At 35.1% G+C, this 13,236-nt stretch overlaps 1 protein-coding gene across 3 annotated transcripts in view; it reads right to left on the reverse strand.

Moving 5' to 3' along the window:
* Positions 1-1,452: 1,452 nt before the first annotated feature.
* The window catches only part of DACH2 (dachshund family transcription factor 2), a 629,817-nt gene continuing 618,033 nt past the window's right edge, over positions 1,453-13,236 (reverse strand). Inside the window, exons 11-12 of one of the 3 annotated variants that reach the window (XM_007464443.1) lie at positions 6,279-6,325; positions 1,453-1,948 (exon numbers count right to left, since the gene is read on the reverse strand). In XM_007464443.1, coding sequence (XP_007464505.1) covers positions 6,321-6,325 — 5 coding nt within the window. In that variant the 3' untranslated portion in view covers positions 1,453-1,948; positions 6,279-6,320. Of the gene's footprint in view, positions 1,949-5,932; positions 6,326-13,236 lie in introns of those variants that run through there. The other 2 variants (XM_007464441.1, XM_007464442.1) reach the window with 2 other exon arrangements.

Consider the following 13,236-nt stretch of genomic DNA (forward strand, 5'->3'; position numbering starts at 1 on the left):
GGCAATGATGTAAAAGTGATCCTCCCAACCCTAGAAGACAGTCTATGCCTGAGAAATAATTGACAAAGAGTGAAACCACTGCCCTGCAATCGAGGAATTCCTATCCTATACCCAGCTTCTTTTCTTAAGGTTCTTATGTTGTTGGAGGAGGAAGGAAGAAGTGAGGAGGAGACTGTGGAAGGGTGGTCAAGGGTTTGCTTTGAAATGGCAAGCAATCCTATCCCAGGAAACATGGTGGTGCAGGGTAGGTTTCACTCCAGGTAATTATCTGGCTCTTTCTTTCCAGATGGACTAATTAACTGGGCTCCAAATAACCAGGAGATTCCTATAGTTGCACCACTTCTCAACAAGTCCCAGTTATCTATGCAAGCCAGAATCAAATCACTCCCATCAATGTTAATCCAGTGTGGATAAGTTATAACAGATGAGGCTAAACCACAGATAGTATTGGGCACCTGGACCCCTGAGAGTTGGGCAGCTAATGGCACAGACCTCCTCTGGTCATTGCATTAAGCTTTAGATAATGCAACCCTGAATATCATATGATTAACTATTTGGTATCCTGCTTATTGTGCTATGGTGGGGACAGGGTACACTACCAGAGCACACCTGTTTAACCAACAAAAATCCTTAGGAATCTTTCTCCTCTAGAGCAGAGGAAGAGCTTTAGCCTTTTCAGGACTCTTAAAAATTCCATAAACAAGGATGATGATGAGCTGATGGTGAGAGGAAATATTTGTGGAAGAAAGCAGTTTCCAAACAGAAGACCTACAGTCTTTGGCCAGCTAGAAGCATTTTGGGATACAACACACCTTTTATAAGAAAGGGTGAGGAGTGGAAGTGGCACTGCACAGGAAAAACTGTGGGTTCCTTGGTGAACCAGAATTTGGGTGACCTCCAGGATATTAGTGGAAATGAACCAAGGAGAAGGTGGAGACAGATTAGATAAACTGTAGGGCAGGGCTATGGTTTTGGCTTATCATTAGGCTCTTTCACTTGCTTTCATTTTTCATTAGCCTATAATGACTATTTGGAGGTAGAGGAAGACCTGGATTTTCTTTGGGCCCAAGTAGATACATGCCCTTCATATTTTCGTTCACCACTGAAAACGGGAGAAACTCTTTTGAAATAATAGATATTCTGAAAATATTTTCCCGCTGTATTCACCACATTTTCCCTGCTTCCCAGTACAACCCTTCCCACTGGAAGCAGGTTTACTAAGCACACACAGACAGAAAAAGGCAATGTCATGTGCGATTCAATAAGAACAATTGGAGACAATTGTTTCAACAGGTGAAATGGAATAAGATGCATGTTCATATTTGTTTAGAAATAATCAAACCAGAGGAAGCTTTGCAAACATGTTCTTAGTTCCTATATTTTGATTTGTGCTCTGACTCCACTTCAATAATTACAGTTGGCAATTTGAAAATAAACACTCAGTTCAATTGACAAAGTCAAAATGTTTTTATTTTGCTGAAGTTTAGCAAGTACAGTTTTAACAAAGAAGGTGTACTTTAACTTAATATATGGTAGAACAGAGAAACCATACATATGTTTCTAGTCTCTAACACACTACCGCATTTTTTCCCTTAAAAGACAAAAAGCCAAGCTGAAGTGAGCATAGAAAAGCATCAAATATGGTCAAGTTACTTTAGTCATTAGGATTTAGCTCATATTCTTAAATTGGTCAATCAATTGTAAAAACAAAGTTTATGTCATTGCTTTTAAAATGTACACACGTTCTTTCTTTAAAAAAATGTAATATAGATTGAATAACTGCTTCGGTAAACAAAGCTTTGCTGATAAACACAATTGAATTAACTCCATGTTGAATAGTTTCAGAGATAAACTGGAATCACAAGCATCTTCATTTATGTAAAGCCAGCGAGGACCTTTCAGGACGAATAAAACTGTTGTGCCATTGTTAAATAGTAAGAGTTACCTCCTTTAAAAAAAAGAAAACAAGTTAGTTTTTCTGAGGAATAATTCTAATACATACTTTAAAATGCTAAACATCTATCTTCACGAACTTAAATGATCTGATGTTACAGGCTTGATTTAATATCGGTAAAATTTAAAATTTCTTAACACTTCTATATGTTAATGTGTCAGTTTTCAAAGATCCTTCAAGTTGCGTGCTACAGCTTCTTTTCTTCTTTCCACTGCACTGAAGACATCAAAGACTGAGAAGACTCTTCATAAACTATGATGTCTATTGTTATCTACATTACTTTTCCTTTTGTACAGAACGCTATGCTTGAGATCCATATGGTTTACCAAAACAAGGAAAAAGGAATGTCTGGTTATGATCTAAGGTGATGACAGCTTTGACGAAACATTTCATTTCCTCTCCCCAGGTTAACTGTCCATGTATACTTCATGAAGGGAGACAAGTTCTGAATATCATTTTAAACACAGTGTTTAGTGAAACTGGTATCTATTTAAATATGGGTAATCAAAAGAATCCATACCATTCTAGAGTTAGAAAATATTTGATGGTGTGGGTAAAAGTTAGAGTTGGAAACAATTTCCAAAAACAATTCCACCTCTTTTTATCCAACTTTCCTCTTTTCCATAGCCATGGCTTATAGCCCCAGTCTCTATCCAGCTACCTCATAAAAATTGGTGTTTGGTGACAAAAGCAGAACAAGGAAAGAAAGTGTGGATGATCAGTACAAATCCATCACCCAGGCTTAAAAAAAACACTTAAAGTCTATGTTTGTATCATCTTCACATATAAAGGAAAATACATTATCATTGTTGGACAGATATGCCTCATCTAAAATATTAATTCAGTCAAGTCAAAGCTTAGCACTGTCAGGGGGAAGACATACCCCTTTAATGTATAAAATCTTTAAAATATTTTTTTTTTCTGTGTCAGAGGTATTGCGAGTCAGTGGAGTTTTCTGGATAATACCTCAGAACCAAAAATAAAGATGTGGTAAGGTAATAGAAGAATAAAAGAATTTGGTTCTATGTTAGACCACCTGGAGGTTCAGACTTCATTAGAGGGCAACCAGGCATTTTGCCTAAGAGCCCATGGAATTCACCTGAACTTTTCCAGGGAAGAAGAAAACAAAGCTTGAATTTTGGGAAACTGTGTAGTAGTCTGTCACCCCAGAGAATTGCTCAGACTCCTTTGCGGTGTCTGAGATTTTTATTCTGATAAAATTCACCAGATAGTTGCTTGTTTTCCAGTCTACCTCGTCCTCTGTATACACAGCCTAAATGTCAAAAGAAAGCTCTTCAACATCAAATAGCAGACATTCATTCTACCAGAATTGAAATTTATACAATATAGTTAAAACTTAAAACATGCAATACAAATTGAGGACATTACAAATTTGAAAGCAATGGTAAAAGTAACATCCTGTAAAAAAAAAAAGGTACATAAACACAGTAACAAATGGCAAAAAGCAATCACCATCTTCCTTTAGAAAAATGCAGTTTCTGAAAAATCACCCTCCTTTATTATGTTTAATTTTTGTCTTTGTTAAAAAAGACAAACATTTGCCCACACCCTTCATTAAATGTGCCAGTTTATAAGGCCTATCAGGAAGTGTTTCCACAGCAGTTCAAAAATCCAAAGAAAAACTAGGCCAGCAGAAGACAGTGTTAATATGAATCAATTTTTCTACTTAGAATACAATAAGTTGAGATTTCAAAGTAGTTAAACTTTTTTCTCCAAATTTAGACGATAGTAGCAAAATAGATTCTTGTGTAGCATGCTGTACAATGTTGACACAGATTCTGTTACTCTTTTACATATGCCAATACTGTGATCATATGGAAGGAGCCAACATTGACCTGCTAACTGACACTGATCCTTGGAGCAATCTCAAAGTTTGCCACATTTCAATTTCAAAATGCATTTCGCCTATGAGTGATTTATCATTTAGTAGTAGCTGTCAAAGTAAACTCCTAGATAAAACAAAAACATCTGGAAACATAAACAGAGGAGAGCAGTAGCTGAATTTTAATCCAAACCTGGCATGCTCACTTCATTAGGAACAGGAAACAGCTAATTAGTAATTGAATGTTTCATGTTTTTAAAAGGTTTTGTACTTGAGCTCGAAGCAGAGATGATCTAATATGCATTCTGGATGTAAACAAGATTAAAGATCAGGAAGAGCAATGAACAAAACCTCTCCAGAGGAATGTTAGGGAGCTTGGGAACTTACAAGGAGTGACACACACTGACATTTCAGGAGAGCTGGCAGAGTTTATTGCTTTAAGATATATCAGATAAGTAAAAGAGGGATTCAATACACACAAATGTGACCATTTTAAAAATAAAATAGAAGGCCCATACAGTCACTCGCTTAGCACAGCACTGCCTGACATGGGCATACCCCATGGCACAGGAGTCTGGTGTGTCCTCCTGCATACAGCAGATGAGCCTCTGCTGATAAGTTATCTTTAAAGGGTCACACCTGGTTGTTACAAACTCAAATAAGTGTGAGACTTGCCTTTTGTGGTATATATCTGAAGCTTAAGAAAAAAAAAAAAGCTAAAATCAGGCATCACAAAGAAGGCAGGTATGTTGAAAAAGGCCAGAAGAAAATGCACGAGGATTCCTTATAGTTCAACCAAAGTCAATTAGCATATCTATGTTTAAAAAGATATTTATTTTTCAATAACTTAATTAATTTGAAAATGCTGTTCAATTTCCCCTGTAGTTCAATATATTCTGTTTGACTATCAAATAATGAGACGTTTCTGGATGTTATTTTTTAAGTCACACCTCTTTGTTATTCAATTCAGGTATTTGATATTAATAAAGTTCTAAAAAATTTTATTTGCCTCGGTCCTTCTCCATAACTGATTTCTAATTTGGCACTATTTCACTGAATTAGGTTAAAGCAACATACCTATTCTACACAAATAGTTCTTCTACAGTATGTAGAGAGAACCAGAAGCCTTAGAAAAAATTCCTTCAGAGCATGGAATGACTGGAATGTCACACTGATATGAATTAATGTGATATTTTAAAATGTGTAGGGAAGCTGGGCATTCCAGTAGAAATTGCATGTACTGCCACAGGGAACTGGTTATTGGAGAATGGATAAAAACTCAGTTGGACTTTTGCATAGGATGAGTGATACTTCTGTCACATCAGAATTTAGTTCGAGGGCAGATGTAAAAATAACACAATGGATTAGGTTTTGCTTGGTGTAAAGAGGGCACTTTAGGAGGGGAGTTAATTTTTTTGATCACTAGACTACCATTTAGCACATTGGAATACTGCTCTATTAGATTCCTAGGAGGCAGGAAAATAATGATGACAATTATTTGCCACCAGCCTTTGGCCAGGTCTCCATCAAGTAAACAGTTAAAAATATTTGAGGCCATTTCCTGGGCAATTCAAGCCAAATGACCCATTGGGTTCTAATGACTGGAACATCTTAGGCATCTGGCCATGTCTAGACCAGAGGGTGAGCAGTGGAAAATATCCATGATGTGACTGACCCACCATATCTGCCTTTCTCCATTCTTAGATGTATAGATTTTTCAGTCTGTTTGCTTGTTGATAGCTTAATGAAGAGGAAACAGTATTGGAGATGGAAGGAGAGCAGAAAAAAATAAAAGAGGTATTTTTAGTTGCTTAGGTATGTGTTTTTATCATTACCTTCTTTACAGTAAGGAATATGCTAGTAGAAAGGTGTTAAATGACTTGCTCTACCATCAACAAATCAAAGGAAGAACTAAGTGTGGTAAAACCTACAAACTAGAGCTCTCCATATTTCCTTAGAGAACTGTACAGGCAACGTGTTTCTTTCAGAAAGGTGATCTCCAAAGCAATGCTAACAAATATGGATCATTTGCACAAATGAATTACCTCCTCACGTTAATTCCGTTAAATCTCGGGTCAGCCAAATATAAAGCTATTTCATAGTAATCACAGCTTAAAGTGGGTGTGTCTGCATTTTAATTTCTGTCACAGCATTTAGAAATAGAATTTTCTATGTCTTAAAAATTCTTCCACCTACTTACCCCACTAGGATGCTCTCTGGTTTAATGTGGTAATGTTTATGAAGCACTATGAACTCCATGGAAGAAAGGGGTTATAGAAGTGTAAAGTATCAAGTTCAATCATCATTATGATTATCCCCTAAACACTTGTGAAGCCCATTCTCTAACACATATTCCCTGTATGTGCCAGGTTCTAATTATCAGTAATGAACAAATAGTAATAGATGGTTCCATATTTTAAGAATTTGAGTATGAATTTTAAAGAATTACAGCACTAGGTAAGCAGGTAACTGCTACAGCACCCTATTCGTGCCTATGATCAGTTGGAGTTCCGGCATCAGTGTTCAGGCTGCACAGAAAAAACAATAAAACCGGTCAAAATTTCATTCCAACAAAGAAAATCCAAAATCTACTCAATGAACTTCATTAAAAACCACAAACTGGCTTTATAGTATTTTGCTGTGCTATATATGTTCAATATTTGAATAAATCTGTGTGTAATAAATGCATTATTTTATTACACATATCCCTTAATCATATATTTATTGATGTGGGCCTCGTTCTATTAAAAACAAAATTATACAAAGATGAGCAAAACTGTAGATTTACAGTAATTTGAAGTTTAAGCAAATTCTCTGGGTGCGATATTAACAATATAAAAATGGTGTAAATGATATTTCCTAACTCTAAAATATGCTTCTGAGCCTCTTGTGCATGTTCTACTGCTTTACAACCTGAAGTGAAATGCATGACTAGCTTAATAAGCGAGCCATTTAAAAAGGGTTTTTTTTCCCCTTCACAGTCTAAAACATGAGTAAAGATCCACACCGTTTTCTCTGAATCAAAATCTTTGTTAATGATCGCAATTTCCTTTCAGGATGAGATTTCCTTCCCTGACAGGGTGGTTATTTAAAAGTAACTTCTCACTATTTATTTTTTGAAAACTACCAAGAAACATGTCTATAACATTTATGCAGGCTTAAATTTAAGTTTAGAAAAAATTATATTTTCTACCCAGAGCTTATATTTCCTTCCAAGTGTTGTGTCACCACTAATTCACTTATATAAACAAAGGGATTTCCTTAAAAACTACTAGGCTCCATCACAGGCATACTTTGAGCTATCAAACCTTTATTTTGGTGGGTAGCTAACTTATTCTTGAACAGATGCCAATATTTTATAAACGATTTCTCCTGCTAAGTATTAAGTTTTATGCTTTCTGTTTTCTTGAAGTTGCCTAATTAGTGATATGTTTCTAATTTTCAAATGGGCATTATATTATATGGCACTAAATAAGATCACATTTAAAAGATCATGTTTTCCTGACCTGAGTAAGAGAAAGAAAAAAAAAAATATGCTGGTTAATGCTCCACTTTAGTCTTAGGTTCAATCCACATTAAATATGCAATTATTTATATGAAGTTTACTTCAATTGTCAAACATGTTCAGAATGGGACATTCTCAAATCAAATAATTGACAGTACTGAGGTTAGTTGGGGGTCCAGTTAGATATTAGTACAGTAATATAAATACAGTGCTTCTTATCTGAGAGTAAGAAAAGTAGACCTTTGCAAGATAGGGGCAGATAAATAAAAGTATAGCATTTGATTCCTCTTTCTCTAGAGAAAAGCATTGTTTTAGAGTCATTTTTCAGAAAGGTCTAGTGCTTATTTTTAAAATGTAGCACTTTTTCAAAAAAAATGGAGGTTTAGTGAAAATAATAACCACTTAGCCTTATTAGCCCTAAAAAATTTCGGACTTATACTTTAATCAAAATAAAGACCACTAGAGAATGGACTTGAGGATATGGGGAGGGGGTAAGGTAAGCTGTGACAAAGCGAGGGAGTGGCATGGATATATATACACTACCAAACATAAAATAAATAGCTAGTGGGAAGCAGTCCCATAGCACAGGGAGATCAGCTCTGTGCTTTGTGACCACCTAGGGGGGTGGGATAGGGAGGGTGGGAGGGAGGGAGATGCAAGAGGGAAGAGATATGGGAACATATGTATATGTATAACTAATTCACTTTGTCATAAAGCAGAAACTAACACACCATTGTAAGCATTTATACTCCAATAAAGATGTAAAAAATAAATAAATAAAAATAAAAAAGAATAATAATAAAAAAACCAAAGACCAGTACAAGTCGATTTTCTTTGCAAATTGTATAATAATGGAGTATCAACCTCTCTCACTTGCATTTAACTCACTTTGTTTTTTGTGAATTAATTCTTTAATATGCGCTTTTCTCTTTTATTTACTCTCTAGTTCTTGTAAGAAACACCCTAGAAAGGGATATGGCTATCTTGCTATTCTCATATGGGGATAAAATATAAAAATATATTTACCACAACTGTACACAGAAGAACATATGTTTTAGAGATGGTTTTATATATCAATTATATGTCAATTATTTCACCCTTATTAAAATCTACGTATACAAACACAAATGTTAACTTCATATGTATTTTATAGGGCATAGTAATAATAATATACTGTATTTATACTTGTCAAAGAGTATGGATCTAACTTATTGATGAGGAGGATTAGGCAAATATTACTATTTTACTAAAATTAAGGGAGAGAGAAATTGAATGACTTCTCAGTGTTAGTTAACTGAGTTAGCCAGTTAGTAACTGAGAAACCTTGACTACTAGACTTCTTCTCACCACTTCATTGTGCTTCCTATACACCAGTTATAAAATAGCAACAAAAGTGCATGTGTTCAATACACAGACCTGCAAATTTTGAGCTACACTAAGAGCTCTAGAAATATTTGAACTCTACTTTCCAGGTGGGAAGAGGAAGAAAGGGAAAGGAGAATAAATAAAAACTAATATTCATGGAATGCTGACTATGTTAGGAGCCATACTAAGTCATTCTAAGCACTTATGTCATATGTAGAATGCCATATTCTTTCACTACTTCTTGTTGTAGATGATGTCATGGTAAAAAGAAGTAAGCTACTTACGTGCTATGTCATTGCTGTAAAAATATCTAGGGTCATTATCACCTACCTTCCATAAGTACATAGTTACAAAATGGATTTGTAAGGTCAAATTTACTTGAGATTTGTACAGGATGCATATTGGAAATATTTTAATGTAATAATTATTTTTTATTTTTATTATTGAGCTGTACAAATTATTTATATACTCTAACACAAGTCTTTCGTTGGCTGTATATAATGCAAATATTTCTTCCCTGTCTTTGACTTGTCTTTTGATTTTCTTGACATCTTTGGATGAACAGATTTTAAAATCTTTTATGAAACCCAATTAACAAATTTTCATGGTTAGTGCTTTTTATGTCCTTTCTAAAAAGACTTTGCCTAACCAAAGTTTTCAAAGATACTCTTCTAAGTTTTCTTCTAGAAGCTTTATAGTTTTAGCTTTTGTTTGTTTTTGTTATTTAGGCTGTTTTTAGCTTTTTATTTATTTATTTTTTGGCTGCACCACTCGGCTTGCAGGATCTTAGTTACCTGACCAGGGATCGAACCCATGCCCCCTACAGTGGAAGCACAGAGTCTTAACCACTGGACCGCGAGGAAAATTCTTAATGTAATATTTAAAAGTAGAACTATGTTCTTCTTTTTATAACTTTTAACTACTCCTTTTGTATGCTGAAATGCTAGAAAAACACTGTAATTTCTCAATTCAAAGTAATCATAAAATGGAATCAAAATATGGAGAAAAATGAAAATGAGAGTAATGGAAAAACATTAAATGTTAATTTGAACAACGTTAAAAATGACCACATCCAACATTTCCCATAGAAGATTGAAATGCAGTTACCAAGAGATTGTAAGATTTAAGTTGCAGGTTTTGTCTCACTCATTTTATTTTTAAATTTTTTAATATATGTATTGGAGTATAATTGCTTTACAATGGTGTGTTAGTTTCTGCTTTATAACAAAGTGAATCAGTTATACATATACATATATCCCCATATCTCTTCCCTCTTGCATCTCCCTCCCTCCCACCCTCCCTATACCACCCCTCTAGGTGGTCACAAAGGATGGAGCTGATCTCCCTGGCCTCACTCATTTAAAATAGTTACTCACCAATGCTAAGATCAACATGACATTCATTTGTATTGTTTTAAAGAAAATAAGAGCACTTAAATTATGGGAGAATAGGGAAATTGAGAAGAAACTTTTATAAAAAAATGATGCTTTCTTAAAAGCTAATAGAGGAATTATTAGCGTTATCCAAATAACCATTTGTATAACTGAGGTGAAGTGGATTCCAACTTAAGTATGTGGATTACTACTGGTGTTAATCTTCAAACATTAAACAAGTAAATCATAAACTTTGTGATTAACAGATTAAGGAATGTCAAGGAGGTCTGTAAAAAAATCTAAACGTTTTTCTTTAAATTCACTTTAATTTCCAAAATTGAATGTTACATGGCCATCAAAAATGAGAAAAAAGTTCCTGAGAGCAACAAATAAAACTTTCTGCTAATGGCCCACAGAAAGGAATCCTAGCCTAAAATTAGATAACTGAAAATCTGTTAAGGCCTAGTTCTGATAGGGTGATGTGAGTTTAGCCACAAATAGAAAAGTTTTTTTCTACTCCTACTTCAGCTTCTCTACACAGTTTTAAATAGAAAAGAGAGATTGCATTTGTGTAATTTTTGTAAGTATTACCCCAATCTATGCAAAGTTTTAAGGCAGAAGTGATTATTAAATTATAGTTGGCTTTAGTCTATTTTGGTTAATTAACTACAAACTGGAGAAGCCTTTCCCCACCCCAGCCCTGCTGCATTGTTTTGCATGGGAGAATATTAAAGTCTAGTTAAATATCCTAGCTAGCTTACTAACTATGAGAGATTTTTACGTATTTGGATTGATAGTAATATTATCAATATGGATTGATAGTGAAAACAATGGGTAAGGGAGTTAAGATTCCTGTGTTTTAGAACCCATTACCAATAGAAAGCCAATTAACTTCTCTTGGGTTATTTTCCTACTTATAAAATAGGGGTTAATTATACCTTCCTTAAATATCACACAGGAATAATCCTGCTAGAGGATATGTGTAGTCAGAATGGGACAGGACTTTCCTGGTGGCGCAGTGGTTGAGAGTCCACCTGCCGATGCAGGGGACACGGGTTTGTGCCCCGGTCTGGGAAGATCCCATATGCCGCGGAGCGGCTAGGCCCAAGAGCCATGGCCGCTGAGCCTGCGCATCCAGAGCCTGTGCTCCGCAATGGGAGAAGCCACAACAAGTGAGAGGCCCGTGTACCGCAAAAAAAAAAAAAAAAAAAAGAATGGCACAAAGACAAGTTCATCTTTATGATGGAATATGTTACCAATGAGAAAGCTAGCAGTAAGCCTGGATTTGCAACATTTTATGCAATGGAACAAGAAAACCTAGCCAAATCTAAAAAGAAAAAATCAAAGTCTTCAAAGTGAAGGGAGACTGGGAGGAACTGGGAAGGAAGACATTTTGAATGGATTTATAATTTGGGTTTCTGGATCCAGCCAGGTCTGAATCTATCCTCTGAAGTGTCAGTTAAGTCACCCAATAAATTACCTTTTAAAATTAAGCCCCCCAAAAAAGAAAAAAGAAAACAAATGGCAAAATCTCACCAGGTTATACAAATATTAGGTATTGTCTTTCTTTTTTCACTGTTCCAATTTTAGAATATCAATTCCTCATTCCAAGAGTGATAAGCATCTTGGCATAGAACCATCTCACATCAACATGTCAGTAATATAATAATTCTATTTTTTAAGTGATGTGACAACAGTGGCCTATGATTACAGCCTTCTATGAAAATGCTGTTTTCTTAATTAAAACAGATGTGCAAGTGAAAAATAAAACTAAACTTTTAATTCAAGAAAGGCTTTCCTTTTGCATGTTCCTTAGGTGTATCTGGGTTGGTAAGTGGGATAGGGTGACTCTTCAGCTTAAGAAATTGTATTGCATATGTAAAGAGGATGGGGCATAAAGTGACTAATTAAACAGTTATACAAGTTGAGTTAAACAACTCTTCCTATACTATAGTCAGAAAGACCTGTTAATTAATGAATTAGCCCTGCAGACTCTAAAATGCTTAGTAGCAGAACAACCTATTGATATTTTGTCTTGCAAGTCTCACTATCTTGCTATCCCTACAACTACAATTTCATCTAGTATGTGAGTGAGATATAGCTAGACTTGTAAGTCTTAGATCTGTAGATGAGATTTTATGTTATCATCATAATTAGCATGACAGCCTTTTAGTCACTGCAAATATTCTTTTAACAATGCAGTGGTAAGTGGTGCAAGCCACTCCATGAAAACCAGGCCCTAAAGTATCAAGTAATGTTTGTCACATCCTCCTAAGAAAGAAATAGAAGCATAATGTGTGCTATAATCTGACAGGTATTTCACAGCAAAGAGGTATGACATGGGCTGGGAGGTACAATCAGTTAAAATAAAGATCCTGGGGAGGATGAAGAAAATGAGAGACAAATACTTCCTGGAATAGAAAGGAAAAAGAATGAGGCCATCTAATGAATCTTACAGGAAAAAAATTGTTGCTGCTTTAGAGAAAGATGCTAAGATTTTTTCTGTGGAGTGTGTGCTACAGCCTTTTCACACTCTATGATGGCAGTTGCAGTAAAGTTTCTCTGGGTGGTAAAAGTCTCCCTCTCTCAAAGGACATATTTATGAGGAAAGAGGACCCACTTCCCACAATCCCTATAATTGCTGGCATGCTATGTGTTTCTACTTTATAAGAGAACATTTCTACTTAACAATGGGAATATTATAGTGCCTATGTATATCTTTCAACACAGGACAAGACATTAAAGGGGAGGAAAATTAATGGTTATGAGGGTAGGGCAGGAAATAGTTTATAGAATCCCTAGAGAAAGATGTAAACCACACTCTGGTGGGAGTTAGGAGAAAAGCCTTTAGAGAAATTCTATATGTTCTCCTTTTAGTTTTTCTTGTCAAATCACATACATGGCAAGAAATCATACGTTGATTTCTCTTTTCCAGTCCCCTTACTTGCCCCTACCATCAATTTCCTTGCTATTTTATCAAATTTTGCAATGACAATCTTAGCCCAAGGGTAATTGTTTTCAATAAATATTGGTATGGTATTTTAAGCTCTTTGGAAAAATGTAGTTTTAGTTACCAAGTGAGCAGCAAAGAGAGAAGATAATGAGGTGTCAAAGGTTAAGGAAGGATAAACACTGTTCAAATTGATTTTGAGAAAAATGGATAAGAATATACATATTCATATATATTTCATAGTAT

The sequence above is a fragment of the Lipotes vexillifer genome, unplaced genomic scaffold, assembly GCF_000442215.2.
Source record: "Lipotes vexillifer unplaced genomic scaffold, Lipotes_vexillifer_v1.1 scaffold38, whole genome shotgun sequence".
Classification (NCBI taxonomy): Eukaryota; Metazoa; Chordata; class Mammalia; order Artiodactyla; family Lipotidae; genus Lipotes; species Lipotes vexillifer.